Below are 25,531 nucleotides of genomic sequence, written 5' to 3' on the forward strand. Positions count from 1 at the left end.
GAAACAGTGCAGTGCAAAGCCAGGGAGGACGAGGAGCGGCAAGGCAGGGCGAAGAGCGGCAAGGCAGGGTAGGCATCGGAGGACTGGACGAGGAGGGCATCACAGGACTGACGAGGAGGGCAATCCAGGGCATGTCGAGTAGGGACAAGGCAGGGTGGGGTAGCGCAAAGCAAGACGGCGGGGCAGGGCGAGGAGTGGTAAGGTATGGTAGGGCAGTTCGAGGATGGGCAAGGCAGGGTGGCGGAATGCAAAGCAGAGCCGGGCGGGGAGGGGCAAGGTCGGGGTAATGGCGGGGAGGGGCAAGGTCGGGGTAAAGTCAGGACAGAGCAAGGGTGTACATGGTGCGGCAAGGCAGGGTAGGGAAGCGCAAAGCGGCACAGAGACAGATGGGTAGGGTGAGGGGCAGGACCTGGGTAGGACAGGGCAGGGCAAGGCAGGACGAGGAGGGACAAGGTAGGAGGGGCGGAGAGGAACAAAGAGTAGGAAAGCGCAAGGAAAGTCAGGACAGCGCAAGGGTGCACATGGTGAGGCGTGGCAAGGCTGGGTAGGGAAGCGCAAAGCGGCGTAGGACCGGGCGAGGGGCTATGCCTGTGTAGTGCGAAGAAGGGCGAGGCAGGGCAGCGCACAGTAGGACAGAAACAGGAGGAACAATGCAGAGTAGATTGAGGAGGGGTAAGGCAGGGCATCCAATAATCTAGTCATCCAGCATCCGTTAAGTAATCCAACTAGCAATATATCAAGCTATCCATCTAACCATCTCCCGTAAACATCTCTCAGTTTTTCCGACCACTCATTCAGCCCTCCGTCCACTCAGCTTTCTATCAAGCCATACATCTATCTAGCCATTCACAGTTCATGCCAACAATCTATCCGTCAAGCCAACCCATGTCTATCAATCTAACCACCCATACATTACGGCATCCATCCTCCATCCAGCTAGCCATGCGTCCATCTAGCCACCCATCGTCCATCCCTCCTTAATCTATACAGCCATCCATCGATTCAGGTGACCAGGAACTCATTCATCCATATATCTACCCATCCATGCTTTGAACCATCCATTCATCCAGGCATCTATCCAGCCAGCCATCCACCAATCCTTCTATTCATCATTCCTTCATTAGTTCTTCGACCGTCAATTCATTCGTCCATCCATCCAAACAGCAATCTATCAAACCATCCATTCAACCTTCCAGCCATCCATTCTTACACTCAGTCATTTATCCAGCTATCTTTCCATCCATCAAGCCGCCTTTCTGTTTAGCCATACATTATCCGTCCATTCATCCCACCAGCTATCCATTCAGCCATCCATTGCCCATCAATGCAACCAGCATGCTTTCCAAACTTCCATCGATCCCCCAGCCATCCGTTTTTCCAGATAACCATGCAGCCATTCATCCTTCCGTCCCTCAAACCAACCAGTCATACACCAAGGAATTATGATCTATTCATTCAACTAGCAATCCATCCACCCTCTGTCCAACTAGCCACCCATAATTCATCCATGCAACCAGCCATCCTTTTATCCATCAGTCATCCATCTATGCAGTTGCCCATCGATCCAACCAGCCATCGATCTGTACCTCCACCAGCAATCCATCTACCAATTCATCGATCCAACCATAGGTTCAGTCAAATATTCATCCACCTTTCTGTATAGCCATCCATTGTTCTATACAGCCCTTGATATAGCCATCCCTCCATCTAGCCAGTCATCCATCCATCGGTCAATTCAGTCATTGAGCTATCTATTCATGCTTAAATCAGCTAACCTTCCATGCAGCCATCCAGCCAGGCCTCCCTCCATCGATCCATCCATGAGCTATCAATCCAGCCATCCATCGATACATCAGCTATCCATCAGTCACCAACGCAGAAATTTTTCGGTAGATTTTTGGCGCTTGAGGTTTGTGGGCTCTAGCTTTTCGCATGTATTAGACGAGATCAATCTAAGTTTGAGCAATCCAAATCAATATCGCAGACAACAAATTTTTTTCGGTACTTTAGTTCGCTGAAAATATTTCAGAATAACATGCTCTTGCTTGAATTTCAATTTATGCATTGTATTGCAAATGGTGCGAAGTTGAGCTTTGCTTCTGTCTTGTCCTTCTTCGGTTTCAATTTTTTCGACTTCTTTGAAATTGTTCTCGCTTTCTTTTGTTGTTTGAGTAAAAAGTTTCTATAGCTTTTGTGTTTTTTTAATAGTTTTTTTTACTGTTTATGAAAACTTTTTTCAGCTTAAAGGCTGTCTGCTCAGATCGGCTTTGTTACGGCTTCGTAAGTTTTGTTCAGATGCTGATGTAATTTTTGTTTGTATACTTGGCATTTTTTTTTCAAAATATTTTCTTCATTTTGTTCAAGGCAATGAAATTTTGCTAGATCTAAATTTTTGACTTCGGCTCATTTCTGGCGGCTAATTCGCCATGCTAAGTTTGTGCTGTATTGAAAATGGTGCTGCGCTTAGCTTTTATGTAAATTTAACCAATGAATTGTTCGGGTCAATTTATCGTTGCTGATCAGTTTTGATAAGCTGATATTTGAAATTGTAATAATTTATCTGTGAGATTCTGATTTCTTCGGTCCGCAAAGTTTTGCGGAGGGCTACTTCGCATGGTTGTGTAACTAGACAAGCAAGCTAGAGGTCGTTGTGGCATATTACGATCTAATTTTTTTTCTAATCCAATTCGCACAATAGTTTTCTTTTTTGCTGCATAGCTTGGGCAGTTTAATAACATGTTATCGATACGCTTTTTTGGCTCCTTGTATTAACCTATTTCAAGCGCATATGGTGGAGATGAGAGGACGTTACGCTCATAATTTTCAGTTCGTTGCTCTTTTCCAGATCCCCCTTTGATTTTTTTCAGAAATTTGATTCACGAAATTATTTAAAATGAAATTTGATTTATGAAAATCAATTCAATAAAAGGTATCAGCGTGAGCAAGTGAACAATTTTTTAAACGTTCATTATATGCAAATTGCCTCAGGAACACAATTCAATAACTTCATTGTGTAATTTTACGAAGGGGGTGGGGGAAATGGAAAAGAACGTCGGTTTAATTTCGGCAGATGATACGTTTTTTTTTTTTTTTTTTCAATTTTTTTTCTTCCATTTTTCAGTTTTTTCATTTGAAGCTATTTTGCCATTTTCTCACCTGTGTTCACGAAGTGCATCTTCGCCTTTGTATAAAGATTGCTTGCTTTATCAATAGTTCACTAATTTAGTTTGAATATTTAAATGTACTGATTAGATCAAGTGGCACGAAATTGGCTTCTTTCAACTTGAGTCCTTCGTCAGCAGCCTGTCCTGGAATCCAGATGGTACGATTTCTATACTTTGATTGCCATTGAAGTCCGATTTTTTTTTAATTGAAACAAGTTTGGTGTCTCAGAGTCAGGTCCCCAATCCAATGAAACTATTACTAGCAATGGTAACAGAAAACAATTTAAAAGCAATGGTAACACGAACGAAGATACTATAATTGTAGTAAACAGCCCTTTAAGTGCGTTAACTCTTATGCTACCACCCATCTGAACCATTAATCATTTTGTCAACTAATCAACCATGTGAACTAGGAAGCACTTCACTTAGGCTTGACGCTTGAACAACTTGAAATTTAAGTTTGTTTATAGTTCGGCTGCAAGTAATTGACCATTGAAAAATTGCTACATGAAACATAAAACAAGGGTAATGATGGTTTCAGGCACTCAGCTGCTTACCGCTGCTGCTGAACGAATTCAGCTGTGGAAGGCGGCGGCGTCATCGAGTGCGGCGGACACACAAGCAGACTGGTGCTGTGCCTGGCAGTATAGATCGCCCAACCCAATCAGCAGAGTCAAATTCTCGCCCAACGGGCACTACTTCGCCACGGTGGGAAAAGAGGACTGTTTTGTGAAGATTTGGTACAAGCAGCTGTACACGCTGCCGCAGCATTCAACAGGCCAACTATACCATGAAGACGACTGCAATGAACAGCAAGCATACAATAATTCAACTGCCATTTACAACTACGTCTATATTGCACACCCCTGTACTGTTACCGGCTTCTCATGGCGCACTACTAGTCATCTCATGCCAAAGTAAGCACAAGTCTCAAACGCAAAATCATCTGTGGGGGGATTTTTCATGGGGATTTTTTCTCTCACTCAGAAAAATCATCCTGTTTCATCTTAGTTTCCGCGAGAGACTGAAGGCGGGAGGAGAGGGAAAGGGTGATTCCACTGGTAGATTCTGTTTGCGTCTAGTAGTTGAATCATGTTCGTTGCAGGGATGCTGTGCTGTCCTACTTGCTGACCTCGTGTCGTGACAACAAATGCAGAATCTGGGCCGAGACCTCAGACTCCCTTCGTAGACACCACGTCTCTCTCACCCTCAGTTGTAATGTCGAAGGATTGGCATCTGCCTCCTACAGCCGTAAGTTCACCCAAACTCCCATAAGCATTGTAATTTGGTTATTTTACTCGTGTTTATTTTGCGAATCGTCTTTTTCCTTGAATTTTGCGTTTTCCTAGGTGTTGTCGTGTGATGTAGAAGTGTATGTTAGTTAATGGTTTGCAAGTCTATAAAATGATGGAAACCTATGCTTTACAGCCTCCAAATGGCAGTCTGCATCATCACAGCTTCATAGTGGGCGGATTCCTGATGATTCGTCTGGCTATGAAGCTAGGAGTGAAATGGGGGCAAATGAAGAGTTCGTGCATGTAGAACAGCTGCAGCAACAGCAGCTGAAGACGGCTGCGGATATGGCTTATGGGAATCCTAGTCGCTTCCATTTGGTGTCAGTCATCAATCCACAGACAGGTAAGTTGTTTATTGCTGCTGCTGTTTATATCTATTGCTACTATCTAAACAAGACTACAGTCACGTGCTGCTTTCAAAATTTGCAGGGTAGTTAACACCATTTTCTGGGTGGTCTCCGAACACATCGATAAGCTACAGAAAAGGCAAATTGGACGCAGCGTACAGAATAAAATTTAGGCTCAAAACTTCATTGTCAAAATAACAGAATGGTTGACGCAAGTAAAATATCAACGAATGAGGCTAAAAAATGTCAATCAATCAAAGTTTTTTCTCTAATTACACTAGTGATCAGCTTAGTGATTTATTACGAACCTTCTTTTTTTTCTAACCTAACTCGCAAATAAAAGTGTTCATTTAAGTTGTTCACTTATTAAGAGTAATAAACGTAGTGAAGACTCTTATATAGCTCTTGCTGATTTTTTGTTTGTTTATTTTTTAGGAAAAATTCTTGAAATATTGATGCACTTAGGTATATATTAAGATTTCCAGCGGAATAAAAACTTTATCTGTTGATACAGTTTTCTCAAGTTGGGTTAATGTTTTCAAAAAAGCGCCAATTATGAATTGTTCTAGAAATTTAAAGAGCTTAAAGGCATCTTTTTTTTCTCTGAAATTCGAAAGTTGAGATTTTTTTTAACAATGTCAGTGTTTTTTAAATGTTTACTTGCGTTCATTACTTTTTTCCAATAGTCGATTGGCTATGTTTTGGAAGCATTAAAATTGCATAGCATCTGCTCTCCGCTTTATTTGTGGCTAGTGTTTGGTGCCCATTAAGCGTCCTTGGCTGAGTGGTTAGTGTGTGAGGCTCTTAATCTCAGTTCGCAGGTTCCAATCTCAGATGTATCCGAATTTTTACTAATTCTAGGTTTATTTCTAATTTTTCTTATTGCACTTTATGGAGCTGCTTTTTGTGTTGTAAAGTGTTCACTGTTCTGTAAAGTGTTCACTTTTTTGGAAATTTCACTGTAGCATTGAAAATTGCGTAGCATCTGTTTTCTGCTTCATTTGTGCCTAATGTTTAATCTTCTATCCTCCAACTCCTAATAAGCTGCCGTGGCTGAGTGGTTAGAGCATGTGACTCTTTATCTGAAGGGAGCTGGTTCGCATCTCAGACTTAGCAGAATTTTTGCTAATTCGAGGCTTATTTATACTTTTTTTATTGCACTTTATAAAGCTGCCTTTTGTGTTCTCGATAGTGTTTGCGAAGCGAAGCGTCGCCTCTGTGTCAAAGCTTAATTGCTTGAATAGCTTGCTCAGAACAACTGCAAGCTTAGTTAGCAAGTTGTTGCGAGCCGACTGATGAATGGATACGCGCTAGCTAGTACAGAAATGACAGAAAGAACAGCCGTCAATCTTACATTTTAAAATGCATAAACAACAATAAAATTAGCGGCACACGCTAACTAAACATCTCGCACGAGTTTCAGCGCAGCGGAGATGGTTGCACTACTTGCCGATGCCGCGTGTAATTTTATGCATTGTTATAATTACGCTTGCGATTAACACTTCAACTATCTGTTCCTAGCTTTCAATTCTTGTTTTCAGACATCCCTTCCTCAGTAGGAACGGTTTTAAACGGTGAAGTTCCTGACTCTTCTCAGTTTGCAGTCCACTGGTTGAACAACAAGGCATTCCACTTCAATCTACAAGCAGAGATCATTTTCCGATACTTGCACCGTAAATTCAAACAGCAACAGACTCAGAGCGGCGGTAGCCACATTAATGATGCAGCGAATACTCCGAGCAGTTCTAAATCGAGAAGGTCATCGGCAGTCTCGGCGGCCAACGATGAACTGGTATCTAGTGTAGACAATCTGACTAAAGAGGAGGAAGTGGCGCCCAATAAAGTATCGGAGGGGGTGGCAAATGAAGGATTGGGTAAGTGAGCCAGCGATGCATATTGAAAATGGAGGCGTTGTACAGCATGTAATGAAAAATTTACTCAACAAGCTTTGCATGAATTCATTCGTGAGTACTTCTTGGATGCTCTGCATGAGAAAGTTGCACCGAATGTTCCAACGAGGCGCTGGTCTACTATTTTCTCGAAGGTTTTTTCAAAAAAGTTCAAATGTTTTTTCATCGGTTTTTTGAGAGATGGTTAAATCAGTTTTGACATTTTTGACTATTTTCATGGTGTTTAAAGCCTTGTTGGCCTTTAAGGTCATTTCCTTTCCTTGCTCGAAGGAAGGTAAACTCCAGGATCGAACAGTAAAAGTGTAAAGGTCACGAAAAACGTGATCGACTTCTTATTTCGAAAATGGAATTTAATTGTCAGATTCACCAGCGAAACAAAACTTTTACTTTTTGATCCAGTTTTCTCAAGTTGGGTCAATTTTATCAAAAACGCTTTAATAAATTGTTCAAGAAACTCAAAGAGTTTTAAGGGACTATGTTTCAGATTCCAAAGTTGCGTTTTTTTGAAAAATGAATCTCTTTTCCAACTCAGTTGGCTATATATTCAATAACACTTTTTATTTGACTGTGCGCTATGGTTTTTTTAGCGATATCTTTCAATAAAAATACGATTCTTAAGGTCTTTGAACGAAGTGAAGACACTTATTTGGATAGTCGTGTTCAAATATGTCTAGCATGATCATAAAGGGTCAATCATACTTCGAAAAGCTTTGTAATTTTCTACTTCAACGCAGAATTTGAATTTTGCTTCAACAATCATTATTCCCGAAATATGGGGAAGAACTTTGTATTCGGTGTATTTATTTTTTTTTCGTTTTTTTTTAGTCGTTTTTCAAAAAAAAATGTTTTCCAACATGCCATTTTTACTATGAATATCGGAAATGCCTAAAATCTAGTCGTTTTTCCAGATCCTTTCATCACACAACGCACAAAAAAAATTTAAAATTTTTTTAAAGTATTTTAAGAATATGGTCGGATTCTTGTGCTACTTGTAAAGCAACCAGCTATCTTAGTTTAGTTTTAATTCCTTCTCAGTTTCCCACCTTCTTAAATAAAGCATGACAAAGAATCGCTTTCATGTTGCTTCATGACCGCTTTGAGTTTAGTTTGGTCAAGCTAACTGTTGGCTACGTTATTTTTGGATTGTTGAAGAAAGTGAGGAATATAAATGCTCGGGGTATTTTTTTAATTCAGACCAATTTTACAAAACGCTGATCCTTCAGGTGATCGATCTCTTGATCTGCATCCGGTTGTGAATACCAGTATATTAACCTGTCTCGAGTCTGTAAAAAATAGCTCGTTTCATATAAGATACTTTTGTGGCGATTTATCCAGCACAACAAAATGGTTCCAAATTGAATTGAGGTTGCGAATTTGTTTAATTAATTCCATACACGACTCAAATTGTAACTCTTAGATTTTATTATGATCACCCTAAATATCATAGTTTTGCAATGCTTAATTAACCGAAAACTATTCGAGACCAATTAAATGGCAGTCGGAACATTCAGGGCTTTGCCCTTATACGAGCAGTCTTTTTTCTATGTTTGTGTTGTGCTGCTTATGCTAGCTAATCGTGAATATTTCAAGATACTGGTGGGAAATCGTTGATTCGCATCGCCATCACCCTTTTTGGCGATATTTTGGATGGTAAGTGAACGTGTGCTGGTACTTGAGATGGAAACTATTCCTAAATTTTACATTGAACCGTTTGGCAACTAACCAGCTGTTCTGCATGTGTTGATAACAAGGTGTAGTCTTTTTCTTTGCACACTCTCATGCATGTTTCTTCTTTGGCGATCTCTTTTTTAAACTGAATCATCAAATTGTTTGGTTGTGTAATAACCTCTACGTATTTCTGATAATCGCATTCAAATAAGGTACCTGGTTTTGTTTGTGTATGTGATAGCACGTCCTATTTCTCCAAAGAACTTAAACGTGTCTAGTTTGGAAATGTTTTATTTGTTTACTTTGCAGGAAGAAACGAGAAGCAGCAACAGAGCCAGTCGCTCAGACTGGAACCAGTTGCAGTTGAAGGATTCTCTGAAGTGCTGAAGAATTCTCTGCCACACTGGTTGAAAGAGTGGGAGACCAGCTGCGACATGGTCTTTTCTATTCACCCCATAGACGGATCGCTTCTGCTGTGGAAAATCGACTCCTTAGACGAACACTCTGCTGGAGGCAGCTACAGACATCCTCAGATCGCGTTTGCCTCCAGGATTCCAAATGCGTTTCCGGCCTCTGACGCCATTTCGTGCTCCAACAATCTGCTAATGTACAGAGCGGCTTTGTCAGAAGATATCGAAAAATTTTTGAAATTAAAGTTTGAACATCAAATGAGTAATCCTTTCATTTTGACCAATCAGAACTTCGCTAGTGGGTTGTTCGCTCCGAATGTGGTCATACTTTCTAAACACAGTGATGGATCTCTGAACCAATGGGAGGTGAGTTTCGACGCCAATAGCAAATACAGTTCATTGCAGACTGTGTCCCATCTCTGCCGTGTTTCTGGGCACCGGTTCCACATGGTTGATCTGAAGAATCACCCATCGCTACCACTCCTCATTACAGTGTCTCATCACAATGTTCCCAAAATGATGATCACCGATTCATATCTGAAGGAGAAAACAACAGAATCATCTGGCAAGCGGTCCAGAAAGGGCAAAGGACTAGTGTCGCAAATGTCATTTATGGAAAGCAGTCTGGAGGAGTCGGTCAGAGAAGCTAATGATGTTTTAACCGAAGACCTGTCCGCTCCGCATGGTCTGTGTAGTGAACTGATTCTGTGGCGTGTTGATCCCGTTGGTCCTCTGTCGCAATCAGGAGGGCTGCTGGAGCTAGCTAGAGTCCAAAGTCCTTCTATCTCTGCGTTCTGCACAGCCTCTTGGATCCCAACGTTGCTTCCCAGTCATGTTTTAGGACCTGTCTCAAGGTCACCGAGCGTCAGTTTTGTAGCCTTCGACGGAAACTGCTTGAGAGTGTATCAGTCAATAATCGATGCACAGCCTTTGCTGACTAAATTAGCAGTTCTAAAGGGTAGTCCTGTACGAACATCGAAAAAAGTTACCAATGCTGTTCCAAATCTAAACGTGGTCAGCCAGCAAAGTACAAATCAACCTGCATGCATAATAGAACTGGACCAATTAGAACACTCAGAGTTTCTGAAAAACTATTTTGTCAAATTGTTTCACGTTTTCAAATATGAAGAATTTGTTTCTGTGACTCAATCTCGGAAAGCATCGCGATCTAACTCAACAGGTTTCAACGAGTTCAATTTTGACGAGAAATTTGTGCTAGTTGCCATTGCCAAATCACCACATGAAACTGCCGAAAACATCGGCTGGCAATTTTTCACGTGGGTTATTAGAATATTCATCTCCGATCCCCAGCCTTTTGACTCTACTACTCACTCCAGCCGATCGAGCAAATCGATGCCCATTTTTGAAGACGACTTGATGATGTCTGCCAAAACCAAATCGACGCTGCTGACAAACCCGATTCAGAATCTTGTGCGAGTTTCTTCGACGTTTGAGGGATCACAGGACTTGGACATCGGAGCAGCAAATGTTGAGTCTGCATCGGTTGCCGAGCTGGGAGCAGTAAGTAAAGTGCTGTCTTCAGCAACTGATGGTTCTGGTCAGATGAAAGAACACTTATATCAAGTAGTAACTGCTGTAGATGATAAAAGAGTCCTCTTTTGGAACTGTCGTCGAAAAAACGGCAAGTTTTCCTGGACCGAATGGAATCCATCGTTTGCTAATAGCAAAGAAGCAAATGTTAAATTAGACGCAGTTCCGGTCAGTGTTACATGTGCTAATTTTGGAAGAATAGCTCTTGCGTATAAAATTCAGGATCCTTCGAATGGACTTTTGTCTGTAAAAGTTGATGTGTTGGAAAACGAAAGCTCAGGCGGTGCTACTTGGGTTCTAGAACATTCTATCGAAACTCCGAAAGCGAAATCTCCTAATATGGCGTATGGAACTAGTGTTGCGGATTTGAAAGCTGGAACATCAAGAAGCTTGCTAGCTAACAGTAGCTCGTATAAAGACGGAAACGAAAATGATTTGCCACCTCAAAAGCAAAAAACTGAACCATTAGGAAGAATTTCCTCATTCTACAGAAAAACGCGCTCCCCTAAAACTGAGCGCATGCATACAACTAGGCAAGCTACTAAAAGTTCGGAAAGTAAAATTCAGAAAGTTTATCTTGATTTGCAGGAAAATGATAAACGCGATCGAGAGTTTGTGCATGTTTCGTGGGTTCCAAAATATGACGGATCATATTTGCTGTGTGTATGTACGGGAGCGAGAGTAATAGTTTACTCCTCATTTACAAGCAGCACAGGAACTACTCAAAGTAACACAGCCGCAGGTGCAATGAAGAGTGCTTCTGTGATCAAGAGCAAGAGTAGTTATAGAAAATGGGTTCCGATTGCCTATGTTAATATCAGCACCTCAGATGAACTCTCGCCGTTTCCAGTGTTGATGTCGAGCTGTGCAAATGGCATTCTTATTCTGGGACTGATGAATGAAATGCAAATTTTCAGTCAGTGGACATCAAAAAGAGCAATAGAAGAACGGGAGCAACTGTCAAACTCACAGGAAGAAGATACTCCGAAGGCTGCGCAGGAGAGAAAAAAGAGTGTGCTAGATGAGACTTCAAGGATAAGAGGATCGATCCAAAGTGCCAATGCTTCCATAAAAGGCAGTCTGTCCTCGTTGTCAGTGAACTCCTTTATCAACGATAATAACATTAAGGTAACAAGGATAGCCGGTTGCTGTGCAAGTAGCACAGTGTTTCGACCATAGTCTTAAAAAAAGTTTTTCTTTTCAAATGAGTGTGATTTTTTCTGTGTGGTGTGATGAAAAGAGTTGACACAATTGATCATAATCTCATATCACTGAAATTGAATAGCCATGCTATCCGAGGGCCTACCATGCAATCTGAACTTTTGATACTTAAAAATTCCTAAGAAGTTTTATATTCCTAAAATAGCGCAGAGAAACTCCATTAACTTTACTCGATTAAAACTAACTTTTCACGGCTTAAATTAAGCATAAATAAGCTTTTGTAAGCCTGCATAGCCTCACCTTTGTAGCTTGAAATTAGACCAAAAATCTAAATTTCAAACTTCTTCTCGACACAGAAAGTTTTCAAAATATTTTAATGTCGTTTGAATCATGACTGAAAGGGCTTTAATATGATAAATTCCGATGATTATTTGTGGTACCTGATTTTGCGCGGAAAAACAAAAAAAAACTACACCCGAATACAAAGTTCCTCAAATGGTCGGAACAACAATCGTAACTTGAAAAGGAGCGAGAGACTAATCTAGGTGGCTCGCGTGCATGAAATTAGTTTCTAATGTAGTTGGTTCGCGATGGGACAAATCATTCACGTGACCAATGCTCAAGAAGTCCTTGTGTTGATATATGGATGCTAAGTTTAAATTTTTTTGGATTCGCTATCGATTTTTTCTTGATTTTTTTTTTAAATGTCCGAATAGAGACAGTTCAGTAGTCAATTTGATTCATCAATTGATCCCAAATCGTATCATAGTGGCTCTATCTTAATGTGGATTTGGTTTGTAAATTAAAATCAATTTTTTTTATTTTGCCTTATGTTTCGATCAATCGTGCTCTAGTTTGGCCTGTTGTTTTATTTTACACAGCAATGGATGTTTGGGTTATTGACATACTCATTTCTAGGAATTTGTTTCCAGGTTTGAAACAATATGCACAAAAACGCATCCAGGAGTTTTTTCTCGGCCTTAAAATCGAGGTCATGAATATAGAACCGAAGGGACATCCCCTGTGCGGCGAGGGGTCTAATGCCATAGTTGACTAACAGTTTTGATAGTTGATATTTTCTGTTGTGCGTTCTTGAATCGGAACTGGTCAATCCCATGGATCTTTGCTGCCAGCTTTCAATTGCTGCCAGTTTTTTTTGTTCTAAAAGTGCGTTTTTTGTTCTAAAAGCACTACTTTTGTTTTAGTTAGTTCGTTTTGTTATAGGTTTGAGTAATTTTAGTTGAAATTGGATCAAGTTGATGGTTAACGTATTGTTTCAATATGTCAAAAAAGTCGATAAATTTCCAGAATTTTTTTGGCCTAAGTTGTGATCCAGCTCTTTTACCGTTGATTATAAATTCCATATTTGATAAGTCTTGATGTAATTGGATTTTTTCATAGGCTTTCAGAGGTTTTTAAGATTTTCTGCGAGTTCTTTTTTGTGACAATTGTTTGCATTTTTTTCTTTTTTTTATCTTAAACTATAGCACATAACGTATAGGGTTTTTTAATCCCCGATTATTCCTGTTGAATATGCAGGTTGTTTGGTTGCAAGATTTAATGAATCGTTTTTGAGTACATTTAAGAATTTTCGTATCTTCAGTTTCGGACCGAAATGTTTTATCGTTTCAAGCTATCGGTTATCAGAAAGAAATGGATTGAGTTAAAACCAAATCCTAAAGTTGACTTCTATAAAAATCGTAATAAATTTGTTTTTGATTTTTTAGCCTACTATTTCTTCAACAAATTTCATTCAAATTTTTCACTTGTTTGCGACACAATATTTTTTTGATTTTTGGCGCTTTATTGTGTATGTTGAACAATGTTTCAGAAACAAGACGAAACAGACGCCAAAGTATCCGAAAATGAAACGAAATGCGACGATGCAGTTCTGATCGACCCAGGAATATTTGAAAAGAGTCGTGCCCTGAATCCAGTGCTACCACAGTACCATCCCAAGCTGCTAATCGGACTGCTCAACTTCGGAAAAACGGCCAGAGTCAAGGCCATTCTTGCCCACCTAGTCAAAACTCTTGGTTAGCATTCGCTCTATCCTAATAATTCACTCTTCCAGTCATAATTGAGCTTTCAAATGCAATGCAGTTTTATAAACTGTTTTAGCAGTTGATGCTGATCTGTCAGTGTTCATACTAAAGCAATGCGGTAATAGTTTTTCAATCGGACTTCAAGTCTGCTATATTTGATTTTGTACTCAATTATTACTCGGTTTGTTCCTTCATTGTTCATGAGATAGTTCAATGTTGTTGTTTTTTTTTGGACAAATTGTGAACGAAAACTTTTCTCTTTTTGAAACAGGTAATGCGATTAACTCCAATTATTTGTGATTGCTACTCTTTCAGTTGGCGAAGAAGCAGTTGGCAAAGCAATAGTGTGTGGAGATTTAGAAGAAGAGGAAAAAACAGACGCCATCCGAACTCGAAGAGCCACGTTCAGTCGCTCAATGACAGTTCACAATGGAGCACCTGGAGCTGGGCCAGGAACATCCGGAAGTCGAGGAGGAGGGGGAGGAGAGTGGAATATGTCCGGTGGCAGCGTCGAGACAGTTCCACCACTGCCGCTGTACACTTTAATCCAATTGGATTCAATTCGATCGAGCTGTGCACAGGGACCGCCACCCATTCACGCCACTAACACTGCCGCCTCCGATGATAGCTCTCGAAATCATCGTCCAAATGGACATATTGATAACAGTTCAGCCAACGGGTCTGCGAAGGCCGATAAGTACGACGCACTCTTTGAGACCTCAGTTGATGAAAGTGATGAGTTTGATACCGCTCTTAATGTGGACCTCGATTTTTCACTGGAGACGGATGGGCTACCCAAACGGCGCAAGTCAATGGCCGTAACAAACTTGGAAGCGGTGGCTGCGGCTATGGCGAATATTGGCCCAACTTATTTTGGACCTGCCCAGTCGAGGCTACTTGCTCAGTGTCTGGTGAAGCTCCAGTTGCCGGAACTGTCCAGAGCAGATCAGATGCAACTTCTGGCGGTGGCTCAAGTCGTTTCCACTATCAGCTCTGATTCGGCACTTCAAGCTCAAGGTTATTCAACCGACTTGCCATTGAACATTTTAATTCTAGATCCTACTCTTCTAGATAATCAAGAATCATTTTGAGCTGGCGTAGGAATTTAGTAGAGAGAGTAGTAAGAATAGAGATGAAATTCATAATTAATCCGCCTCTGACTCACTTCTTTTATTTGAGGGTTTTGGTGGTGCAATGACCTACTGAAGGTTTTTAGCGGGTTTTTGTACGGTTTGTTTTCTTAAAGTTTGTATTTAAAAGAAGTTATTTTATACTACATAAAATTTAGTAAACATTTAAGTTTTTGCATCATGATATGGATTAATGTTCAAAATTGCAGGCACTGATAGCTCGATGACAACTGATACAATCGATGACTGTGGAATGCGCTACGTTATGGGACTGAAGTTGCACCAGTTCATCACAAAAGCCTCCGGGCAGTCGCTTCTCTCTTCGCCGCCCTTGGATGCTGGGCTGTTTGCCTGGGCTCATCTGAGTGAAAGCGAGGACCAAATGATCGCTGCCTTACGACACAACGCAACATGGCAGGAGCTGAAGAAGATGGGTGTCGGATGGTGGGTTACCAATTTGAACACTCTGCGGCTACTGATCGAAAGAGTAGCGAGGCAACAATTCCAGGCCAACAAAGATCCAATGGACTCGGCAATATTCTACATTGCCATGCAAAAGAAGCACGTTTTGAGAGGACTTTTCAAAAGTGTGGGAGATGAAAAAATGACCAACTTTTTCTCCAAGGATTTCTCGACAGATGATAACAAAAGAGTAGCGTTGAAAAACGCATTTGCGCTCAATTCGAAGCAAAGATTCGAACATGCCGCTGCTTTTTTCCTATTGGCTGGCAAACTTCAAGACGCAGTCCAAGTATGTGTGAAAAAGTTGGAAGATATCCAGTTAGCAATTGTGATTTCAAGACTTCATGAAGAGGAGCTGGAATTTTCGAGCTGTGCAAAACAGATTTTGCGCCAGCATGTAATTAACCCCACAAACAAAGGGTTCGCTGCACAGAATCCAGAATCGAAGAACCCTTTCTTGAAGTGTATTTCGCACTGGTGGTTAAGAGAGTACAGCAGTGCATTGTGTGCACTCGTAGAGTCATGCACAAGTGAATCCAGTCAAAATATATCAGTATTCAATTTTTACAACTACCTACGAAAACACCCGATGATTTTACGAAGACATATTTTGAAAATTGAACAGGTTCATGAGCGCTCAGTTGCCGGCCAGTCTGTCTTGCTGACTCAACACACAGGTGTCCAAGATACGAAAGGAGAGAAGACGACAAGTTTGATTGAAGTTAGTCGCGAGGAAAGGCTTCTGTTCTTCAAGACTGCCACCGATCATTTCACAAATGGGTGCCCGCTGCTCGCTCTGGAAGTTCTCACCATTATACCTCCTGTCCGAAAAGATGACCTTGATTTGAATGCGTCTTTGGATGTGAATCAAATTAACAAAAAGCGGGCGCTCTTGAGGTCAGGCACGATAGAGGGAAAGCAGAAAGAAACCAAACTGGAACGAGCGGAAGATTTCGACTGGGGTTTCGGAGCGGGTTCTCAGAAGTCTGCGCCTGAGTCTGGAATGATTGATTGGGGAGCGCCTGTTGCTACGTCTAACGGCAGTGGAGGCATGGGGGGAGGTTTCGACTCGAATTTTGATATCAATTTTGACGACGTCTTGAGAATAGATGGCGAAGATTTAGAAGAAACAACGATCACGAAGCCGACCGAAAATGGAACCGATTCTGTTTTTACGACACAATCTGAATCCGCAAAAACTACTGCTAAAATAATCGAACAGGTTCAAAGCACCGATTTGTATTCGATCTATCTCAAGCAAGAAGCATGCTTGAAAATATTTGTCGAGGAGCTTAGAACGTTGGCGATGGCAATCGATTGTGATGAGAGCCATTTAAGAGCATATTTTAGACTGTGGCTAGAAAAAATTGGAGCTTTGCTTGATTCATTGTGCAACCAGAAATCGGACATTCAGCTTGAAATAAACGAGGAATGCTTGGATAATAATGCTATTGAAGATTGCCTTTCGCCAGACAGTGAATCCAATTTTTTGTTTCAAGTAGACGTTGAAAAGAAGCTAGCAAAAGCGATTCAGAGAAAAGCTTGGCTGAAATATAACGAATCTCTCTTGAACACCTTGTTAGGTTACTCGTCCTTGTTTGGGTGTAACGGAGGCGGACTTTCGTGTGTGAGGATGGAGTTGATTTTGCTTCTGCAAGAGTTGCAGCAGAACTACTCCAAGAAACAGATCCTCTCGCCGCTTCCCTTTCCCAACTCGCTGCCCTTGATTTCGGCATGTCTAGCCCCCGTGCAGACAGTCGTCGTTAATCCGTTCAACTCACTGGAGAGGTTCTGTCAGGATCTAGTCAAGACACTTACTAGTTACACCACGCCGCCTCAGAGTCCAGATTCGTACAAGGTACATCATTTTTATACAACAAGCAAAATTGTCACCAATATAAACCCTTTTCGATAAAAAGTAAACGATAAAATCTAATCTTTACCATTTTTCGTTTTTTTTTTTCAAATTGAATTAATTATATCAAAAATGTCAATCATAAATTTTTCGTAAATTCAAAGGGCTTTAAGGCCATATCTTTTTTCAAAAAGTAAGCCTGTATTTTTTCTGTTACCTTGCGTTCGATGACTCTTTTCAACTGTCTGTTGGCTAAGCCATTTTTAATTTGTTCAAGCTGCGTCTTAAATGGTTTAGGCTGATGCAGGGGCGCGGACGCACTCTATATGACAACAGTATTGTTTTCGGCTCAACCGGTTTCGTCCCAAAGTCTGTTGCCTTTGTTGCCGCTCGGTAAATGATTTCCAATTTTTTAAAAGACTCCATGAAATGATTTCTAGTTTGTTTAACTGATTTCCGTTTTTTCAAAAGGCTGTTTGTAATTTCATTCGATACAAACATCAAGTTTTTGTAGCTGTAATTTTTCAAGGTATTTTTTAAGCAATTTTTTTCAACTTACTGTTTGAGACTTTTTCACTTCTGTATTTTTTCCATTCACTATCTTGCAGCGCAATGTTGTAGCACAATGTGTTTTCAAGAGTAATGAACGTAGTCAGGAAAAGTCATGGAAAAGTCTTAAAAGTCTCTAATAACTACAGCTGTGCATTCATACATATGGATGCATTTATGAATGCACTTAAGTATATATTCACTCTTTAAGTTCAATTGAAATTCATCTGCTGAAGTTTAAATCAATGGCACTCTCAAAAAGCGCCAATCATAAATTGTTCTAGAACTTCAAAGAGCCTAAAGGGCATCTATTTTTTTCTTTGAAATTTTTTTCAGTTTTCTTGCGTTCTTACCCTTTTCCAATATTCGATTGGCTATGTTTTGTATTGCAAGTGTTGCGAAGCTCCACTTCGCCGCTGTGTTTAATATTTGCAAATTTGGTTCTCAGCATCTTTTCCTCAAATTGAACCGAATTGGAGACACGTAAAAAATCTTTTCTATAGCTTCTCAATTTCTTTTCAACTCAGCTAGCTACTGTCGTTTTTTGTATTGTATGGCAAGTGGTGCGGAATTTTAATCACGCCAATTTTCATCTTTTGAGGTTTTAAGAGTCGATGAGTGTAGTTCACTCTTATATAGGTCGTGATGATTTTTTTGAGGAAAAGTCTGGAAATGCTCTTATATTTTACAGTAGTGCATTCGTACATATCAATGCATTTATGAATGAACTCTGGTATATGGGCTTTTGTTGAGTTCAATTAAGGTTCTATTGCTGAAAGGAAGGCAAAGTTACCTCTCCGATTACGAAAGGAAATGTGCTCGATTTTAGTTTTAGAAGTGAAATTTAATTTTTAGATTTCCCAGCGGAGTAATAATTTTACCCAAAACTTCAGTTTTCTCAATGTGAGTTTATTTAATCAGAATAGTGCCGATAATTAGTTATTCTTGTAAATCAAAGATTTTAAAGACCATATTTTTTTCTTTGAAAAGCGAAGGATGAAATTTTTTCAAAGAACAAGTCAGATTTTTTAACGTTTCTTTGTGTCCAGTGACTCTTTTCCATCTGTATGTTGGCTATGTTTCAGTACCCTTGAAAGTCATTTGCTATAAGGTAGAAATTTGCGCTTTCCTTTTACGAAATGGAATTGGCGCGAAAATTGTTAGTGGATTTGTTCCACTAGTTTCGTTAGTGGTAGTCATTTTTTTCTACACTTTGCTGGCATATATTTGAATTCCGCAAAAGGTGAAAAGCTCGGCTTTGCCTCTGTGTTTTTGAGACTTTGCAGCGACGAGCCTGAAACATTCTGCGCTGGTGCATTATTTTCTAATCTTTTTCACACCATGTGCATTGAAATTTTTATAGGTTGCCATTACATTACGAAATCTCTGTGGCGCCTTGTCCTCGTGCATTTACCAAAGTCTTCAAGACAGTAACAAAGTATCAATGACAGGTGCGAAAAAATCCCCAGATACCCAAACCTCTAACCCAACTCATGCTTTGTCGGATCCGAAATCATCTAAAGTGGGAGAGCTGTACGCTAGGAACTACTCGGAGGAAAGAGCGGCATCTGTTCTGGTGACTTCGCGGCGAACGAGAAACGATTCGAACTTACTTGCCAGTCATATAATTTCAAAACCATCCGACTGGCCCGGCGTTAAACTGTTCATTAGGCTACTCTCCGATTATGCGCATCTGCGCAATTCCGGGTCCGAATCGAGACTGAGAATTCTTCTTGTGGAATCTTGTTGTGTTGTGTACACTGGAATTTTATTTCACGCTCTGGTGACAAATGATGCGAATGAGCTGTTAAGAGTGATCGCAAACCCAGTCTCTAGTCAGATGTTTGCGTTCATTGCGGGCGGATGTGTCAGAACAAGAAGCCACGCGTCCAACGTCATGCTACCTCCTCAAGATGCTGTCAACTTGATGAAAAACTCGACAGCTTCTAAAGCAGAAAGTGCGGCACATTTGGCAGCAAACAGACACCGAATCAGTCTGAATGCGAAGATATTGGCAAAAGCGGGAGGCTCTTTGAATGACGACAGTCCGCCTTCGCCGGTGATCATGAACGAAGAAAACAAGTACCAATATGAAACGTTTTCTTCGCCTGTCATGACAATATTTGACTTCATTTTATCGAAGGTTGGTGTGTTTTAGTTTGACTGATTAGATTGGCACTGGCGGGATCAATTGACCACGTATAGTTCACCCGTTTTCCTAATTTGATGATAATAAATGGTTGTGAACTATCTTATAAGTTTGCTTTGACAATCGTATGTATTATTATAACTATTCTCATGGTCAAATAAAGGTCTTTCAAAGCTATTTGATTGCACGCTTAGACAACTCTTCAACAAGTTTGTTTCAACTAAAAAAAAAGATTGTCAATAGCAAATTCATGAAATGGTCAATGACCAAAAATTTTGATCAAATGCGAAAAAGGATTGAGGTTACAAAGTATTGAAGATACAAAATTTCAGTAGTCCAGGGGAACAGTCCAAAAGGCACTTGATGTGTCTTAATGAATGGATCTGTCAGCAAAGGTTGTTTCTCTCGCTAGTTTCGCTAGTTTCTTTCATGAATGTTAAAATTAATCATATTCTCAGTATTAATTGAGAAACTTTAACGTGCTGTCAACATAATTGATGTAATTATGTGGTATGGTCAATCTGATGTGATTCAGCCCAATCTGCCCTCCACGATGGACTTCTTGAGTTACGAGTCAGATGAAGAAGAAGCAGACATGATGAACAGGACGATTGGGGAATACAAAGGCGACGGATACTGTTCAGATGAAAGTGAAGAGGAAGACGATGGATTTGGATTCAGAAGGAACACAGCGCAGAAAGAAGTCACTAGGGAAAGTGTGGAACACTCGGATCCAAACAGCTATAGGTAGAGCGGCCGTAATTAACCCATCTCTTATGCTGTTGTTGGTGCATATTTGTTAGTTGCATGTACAGACACTTTTAAATTCTTTCGTTTGAATATTTTGGCTTTGCTCTTTAACGCCACGATATCACAAGTCAAAATATTCAAACGAAAGAATTGAATAGTGTCTACATGCAACTAACAAAGATGCACCAACTACAGCATAAGAGACGTTCGGTTCATGTAGTAGTGAAATAGGATACAATTTTGAAAACAGCGTCGGGCAGTTAGAAACACTACTGGGCTTTGTCTGTTTTGTATGTATGAGAATGTGAGAGAGACTCCGTCATTCAATTGTTGCCCGTATTGATCGCCAGAAACTTTTCATTTTTGTTAGACATTTCATCGTTTCAGCTGGTGCATAATGCGCTTCGCCATCATCACGTCAGTGTTGGACACTTTGAACAGCTTCATTTTGGAGATGGGTCTGGAGCTAAGCGAACTGGCGCTCCATTCCCCCACCCTTCAGAACCTGCGCAACACCATCACCCAATGGCAGAATGTGGCACACACCCAGTTGAGTCTAATGGCTGCAAATGGACCTCCGGACAACTTCATTTCAAGGGCCGATTCTTCTTCGTATGGTTTCGGAAAAGGGGCGGCAAGTGACGTGGCTTCGAGTGTGGCGGGTACTGCTAGTCTAAGCACAAGCTCCATCCGAGGTGTGCATCAAGTGAGAGCATCCGCGAGGCCCACAGCCAATGATCTGTTCCACCCGGATGCGACGCCGTTCAGGTATGTGCATGAAGGTTAAAGCTTGCCTTCCTTTGCTGCCGGCTGAAATCCGCATCCATTATACAAGACGAAGTCCCTTGATGCAGCTCCGCTTTGCCTCTGCGTGAAATATATGGTTATTTTTGATTTTTTTACTAGAAAAGTGCAGCTGTTTGCTATCAGCTTTTATAGGTTCTTTCGTTTATTGTGTAATTAACAAAAAAGACAAATTAACTAAGATTTTTCTTAATAAAAAGTTGCTTTGAGTTTTTATTAGTTACTCAAGAATAATCTTCCACTCGTAATTTTTTTTAAAATGAAGCGGGAAAAGGCACGCCGGAATGGTTTTTGAAGATGCTTGTGGTTTTCTCTCCTCAAAAGAAACCCGACACAAGAAAAAAAAAGCCAGCCTCCCAATGGGATAAGATTTTGACCTGCTAGTCCCTTTGTGCCAACAATGAACGGAAAAGATGATTTTCTTCTTCAATTTTTAAGAGTAGTTAACGTAGTGAGTACTCTTTTATAGGTCTTGCAGATTTTTTTCCTGGAAAGTCTTAAAATTTGTTCACGCTCAATTTTGGTTTTTCGCGGTTTGACTTGTGATTTCTTTTAAAGTTCAGTGCATTTCCATTGTTAAAAGGAAGCAAACTACACTATCGAACAGCAAAAGTGCAAGGGTCACGATAAGCGTGATCGACTTCTAATTTCAGAAATTGAAATTAATTATCAGATTTCCCAGCGAAATAAAACTTTTTCCTATTGATCCAGTTTTTTCAAATTGGGTTAGTTTCAACAAAAAAGTGTGTATCATAAATTTTTCTAGAAATTCAAAGAGCTTTAAGGCCATCTATTTTTTCTAAATTCAAAAGTTGACGTTTTTGAAGAAAAAAACAAGTCAGTTTTTTTGTTTATTTTCCTTGCGTTCATTACTCTTTTCCAACTGTCATTTGGCTATGTCTGATAGTTTTTCAATTCAATTATGATGGTATTCAAAGTGATTTTCATCAATTTTATAGGTGAAAAATGCCTAGACACAGATACTAAAAGATTTTTATTTCACTTTTCACAGGGTATTTATAGTAAGGTTCTCTTTTGGTTAGTGTCCCATTTGAAATGTTTAATTTTTGATAAAATTGCAAGCAGACTTATTTATGCTTAATTTCAGCCGTTTGCAATATTTTAATTGTTCCTAATGTTGGTTTTATCCAAATTGAATAATTTTGAACGCCATTTTGAGAATCAAAAGCTTCAAACATCAAAAAAAAATTTCAGCAAAAATGAATAATTTTTTGGAGGTTTTAACGCCATTTTGAGAATCAAAAGCTTCAAACATCATGAAAATTTTCAGCAAAAAAAATGAAGAATTTTTTTTTGCTTTTTTCATTTTTTTGTTGTTCTAGGTTTTTTCTGAAGAAATTTTTTTCAATTTGCTGTCGAATATGGCTGTCGAATATGGCTGTCGAATATGCTTAAGCTCCAATTTTGCGTTCAGATCTTTTCGTCGCGCCACACAAATAACGACTCTAAGTTCAAGAAACTTTTTTGTTGTATTTTTTAAGACTGTTGTTGGAACATATCAGGTTTTTCCTTTCAAATAAGGTTCTTCTTCAGCTTTTTTTGAAAAATTCCGATTACTTTTCCAATTATTTGAAAGAGAAAACTAAGCTGAGAAAAATATAAATAAAAAATATATTTCAATTTGATTTTGTTTTTCAGATTGTTTACACTAGCGTTAGCTTAGTATGTTATTACGAACCTACTTTTTTTCTAACCTAAGTCGCAAATATTGGTGCTTCTTTTTTGCTCCTTTACCGCTTTTTGATAGCACGTACTTTGACGTTCGAATAGTAATAAAGTAACACAGTTGATGCATTTTTAATTCATCAAATGAACCGAAGGTGATTTGTTTCGAACAACATAACAATAATGAAAACTCGATTTTTGAAGTGCATAATTAATGCATAATGTGGCTTTATGCTTTGCGATTTTTCATCTGCAAAGTTAGTGTGGATGCCTTCAGTTTGTTATTTTCCAAATTTTTACTTGCAAATTTTTGTGTATTTATATTTGGTGCCACTTATGCTGAATGGCTGGCATTGGCAATATATTAGCATATGTAGCTGCTTTATTCGTGACTAGTATTTGTCGGTGGTTAGGAGTGCGTGGCTGAGTGGTTAGAGCGTGAGACTCAAAAACTCTAGAATGCATTAGGTCGCAGATCGAATTCTAGACCTAGCCGAATTTTTGCGAATTCGAGGCTTATTTTTATTTTTCTTATTGCTATTTCTAGAGCTTTTTGTGTTCTCGGTAGTGTGTGCGAAGCGATGCTTTGCCTCTGTGTAAAAACGTGTAAAGGTGACCCCTAAATTGATTCTACCTTAACTTAAACATTTCATTGGCTACTGAATTCATATATTCATTTTCAACCTAATTCAATCGCATTTTTCAAGAAAATTTAGGACAATAATTGAAAAAAAAAACATTTTCAGTTGTTTTAAATTTTTGTTTTAATTTTTTTTTTGGAATCAGCGTAGTCGGAGTATTCTGTGGTACTTGCACAGTAACCCGTTATCCTCGTTAGTTTGATCAAAGTCATTTTTTATGTAATTGTTTTTTATTTTCAATTGAATCTATATGATTGCATTTATGATAACAGCAGAACGAGATTCAGCTACCGATTTAAAACTAGTATTTAGGGTGTGATAAATTAACATTGAGGATGCAACAGAGCGGAAAAAATATAACAAAATATTAGGATCAGTCGAATCACAGTTGCGGGTGAAAAAATGAGCCTTACGAAGTGTCGATTATGAGCTGAGGCATTATAGATTAAAAATTAGTATTTATAATACAGATAGTTGAGTTTTTCGCTTGCGAGTGAAGTGTATTAATTAGTACCAACCTTTTATTTTTAACTCAACTCTTTTTTAACTCAAGTATTCCTTTATTTGGTAACACTTGAGCAATAATCACGACCTGAACCATTGGAAGTTTCATAGCATCTGTTATTTTTGTGGCTAGTGTTTGTAATTTATTAGGCGTCCGTGACTGAGTGGTTAGTATCAAATCCGAGACATAGCCGAGTTTTTAATAATTCGAGGCTTATTTCTACATTTTCTTCTTACACTTTATAGAGCTGCTTTTTATCATTATCTCGCAGTGTTTCCGGAGCGAAGCTTTGCCTCTGCTAAATGAGGTTGTCTCGGAGCCGCTTGCTATAGGAAGGCTTTAAATGGCGAGCGGGAAGGGGCAATCTCACCTTGAAAAAAACTCAACAGAAAACTTTTTGCGCGTTAAATGTGAGTTTTTCAACCAAAAACTACTTGATGGACTGTAAAAGGCAGTCCAAAACAAGAGGCTTCACACTGATACCAGCAGTCTTGTTTCTGTTTTTATTTCCTCTGAATTGTGGGTTTAGATCAAACAGCCTTTCCGTACAACCAGTGAAGAGACTTTGGTGCTATCTTGTGCGACAAAAAAGGCTGGAAAACCTATTTTTCCATTACTGTTTTGCGAAAAGCGGAGAACAGTTGCACGGCAATCAACTTACGATTCCCTCTCGAAATCTTACAAAGGGTTTCGACTCCCCAAACACTCGCACGTGGGACCAATTTGAAATACCAGTAAATCCAGTAGCCGTGGTTTACAGAGATGTTTCAAACGAGACAATCAGTGCACTGTGCTTCAATAACATTCCACTTACATTATCTCATTCTATACATTGTCTTGTAGTCGCCACTCAAAAAGATATCACCGAAAATGACATCACGAATATCGTATGTCCACCGGCGCCCTCAAGTGGCAGCACGTTGGCGATGTTGGGTAAAACTAAAGGCAGCCAGCAGAACTACAACAGAGGCTCATCAGACCTTTCCGATCAGTCTTCTATGGCCGGTGGTTATTCCAATAGCATCGGACTATTCTCGCATCGGAAGGGAAACTCTTTGAAACGAAGCTATGCAACCAATGTGCGCAAATTGTGTTGTCACCCCTATCTGCCGTTCTATTTGAGTGGCTGCTCTTATGGTAAGCTGAATTTGTGGGAGTGGGGCCATGAAGAGGTAGTGGCCATGTTCAAGACATCCAACAGCAAAATAACTGGACTAAACTTCAATGCAGATGGACGGAAGGTTAGTTGCATCAAATTGTCGAAAAACATTTTTATTGTTTGCTCGAGTATCATATTTTTTGAATAACCCAAAACAATCAATCTCTAAGTCAAATACTGGAAGACTATTCGGGGACGCCTGAAGGCATCTAAGTCCACCACTCACCGTTCTCTCAAGAGTTAATACCTTTCATTGCCGATTTATTTAATGTGTGAAAAACGCCAACCAG

The 25,531-nt window shown here is 39.8% G+C and overlaps 2 protein-coding genes across 3 annotated transcripts in view; both read left to right on the forward strand.

Annotated features, from left to right (window-relative positions):
• Nucleotides 1–25,531, forward strand: part of LOC134848232 (pre-rRNA-processing protein TSR1 homolog) — a 311,724-nt gene that overhangs the window by 114,392 nt on the left and 171,801 nt on the right. The gene's annotated exons all lie outside the window — the stretch shown is intronic.
• LOC134848361 (dmX-like protein 2) overlaps nt 1–25,531 on the forward strand; it is a 37,177-nt gene that overhangs the window by 5,321 nt on the left and 6,325 nt on the right. The window contains exons 3-16 of one of the 2 annotated variants that reach the window (XM_063865769.1): nt 3,253–3,322; nt 3,706–4,081; nt 4,270–4,415; nt 4,593–4,802; nt 6,348–6,680; nt 8,307–8,366; nt 8,694–11,473; nt 13,338–13,542; nt 13,867–14,568; nt 14,891–17,001; nt 18,911–19,690; nt 20,232–20,443; nt 20,834–21,214; nt 24,612–25,323. In XM_063865769.1, coding sequence (XP_063721839.1) covers nt 3,253–3,322; nt 3,706–4,081; nt 4,270–4,415; nt 4,593–4,802; nt 6,348–6,680; nt 8,307–8,366; nt 8,694–11,473; nt 13,338–13,542; nt 13,867–14,568; nt 14,891–17,001; nt 18,911–19,690; nt 20,232–20,443; nt 20,834–21,214; nt 24,612–25,323 — 9,078 coding nt within the window. The remainder of the gene's footprint in view (nt 1–3,252; nt 3,323–3,705; nt 4,082–4,269; nt 4,416–4,592; nt 4,803–6,347; nt 6,681–8,306; nt 8,367–8,693; nt 11,474–13,337; nt 13,543–13,866; nt 14,569–14,890; nt 17,002–18,910; nt 19,691–20,231; nt 20,444–20,833; nt 21,215–24,611; nt 25,324–25,531) is intronic. The other variant, XM_063865770.1, reaches the window with a different exon arrangement.

This window comes from Symsagittifera roscoffensis, chromosome 6, assembly GCF_963678635.1.
Source record: "Symsagittifera roscoffensis chromosome 6, txSymRosc1.1, whole genome shotgun sequence".
Lineage (NCBI taxonomy): Eukaryota > Metazoa > Xenacoelomorpha > Acoela > Convolutidae > Symsagittifera > Symsagittifera roscoffensis.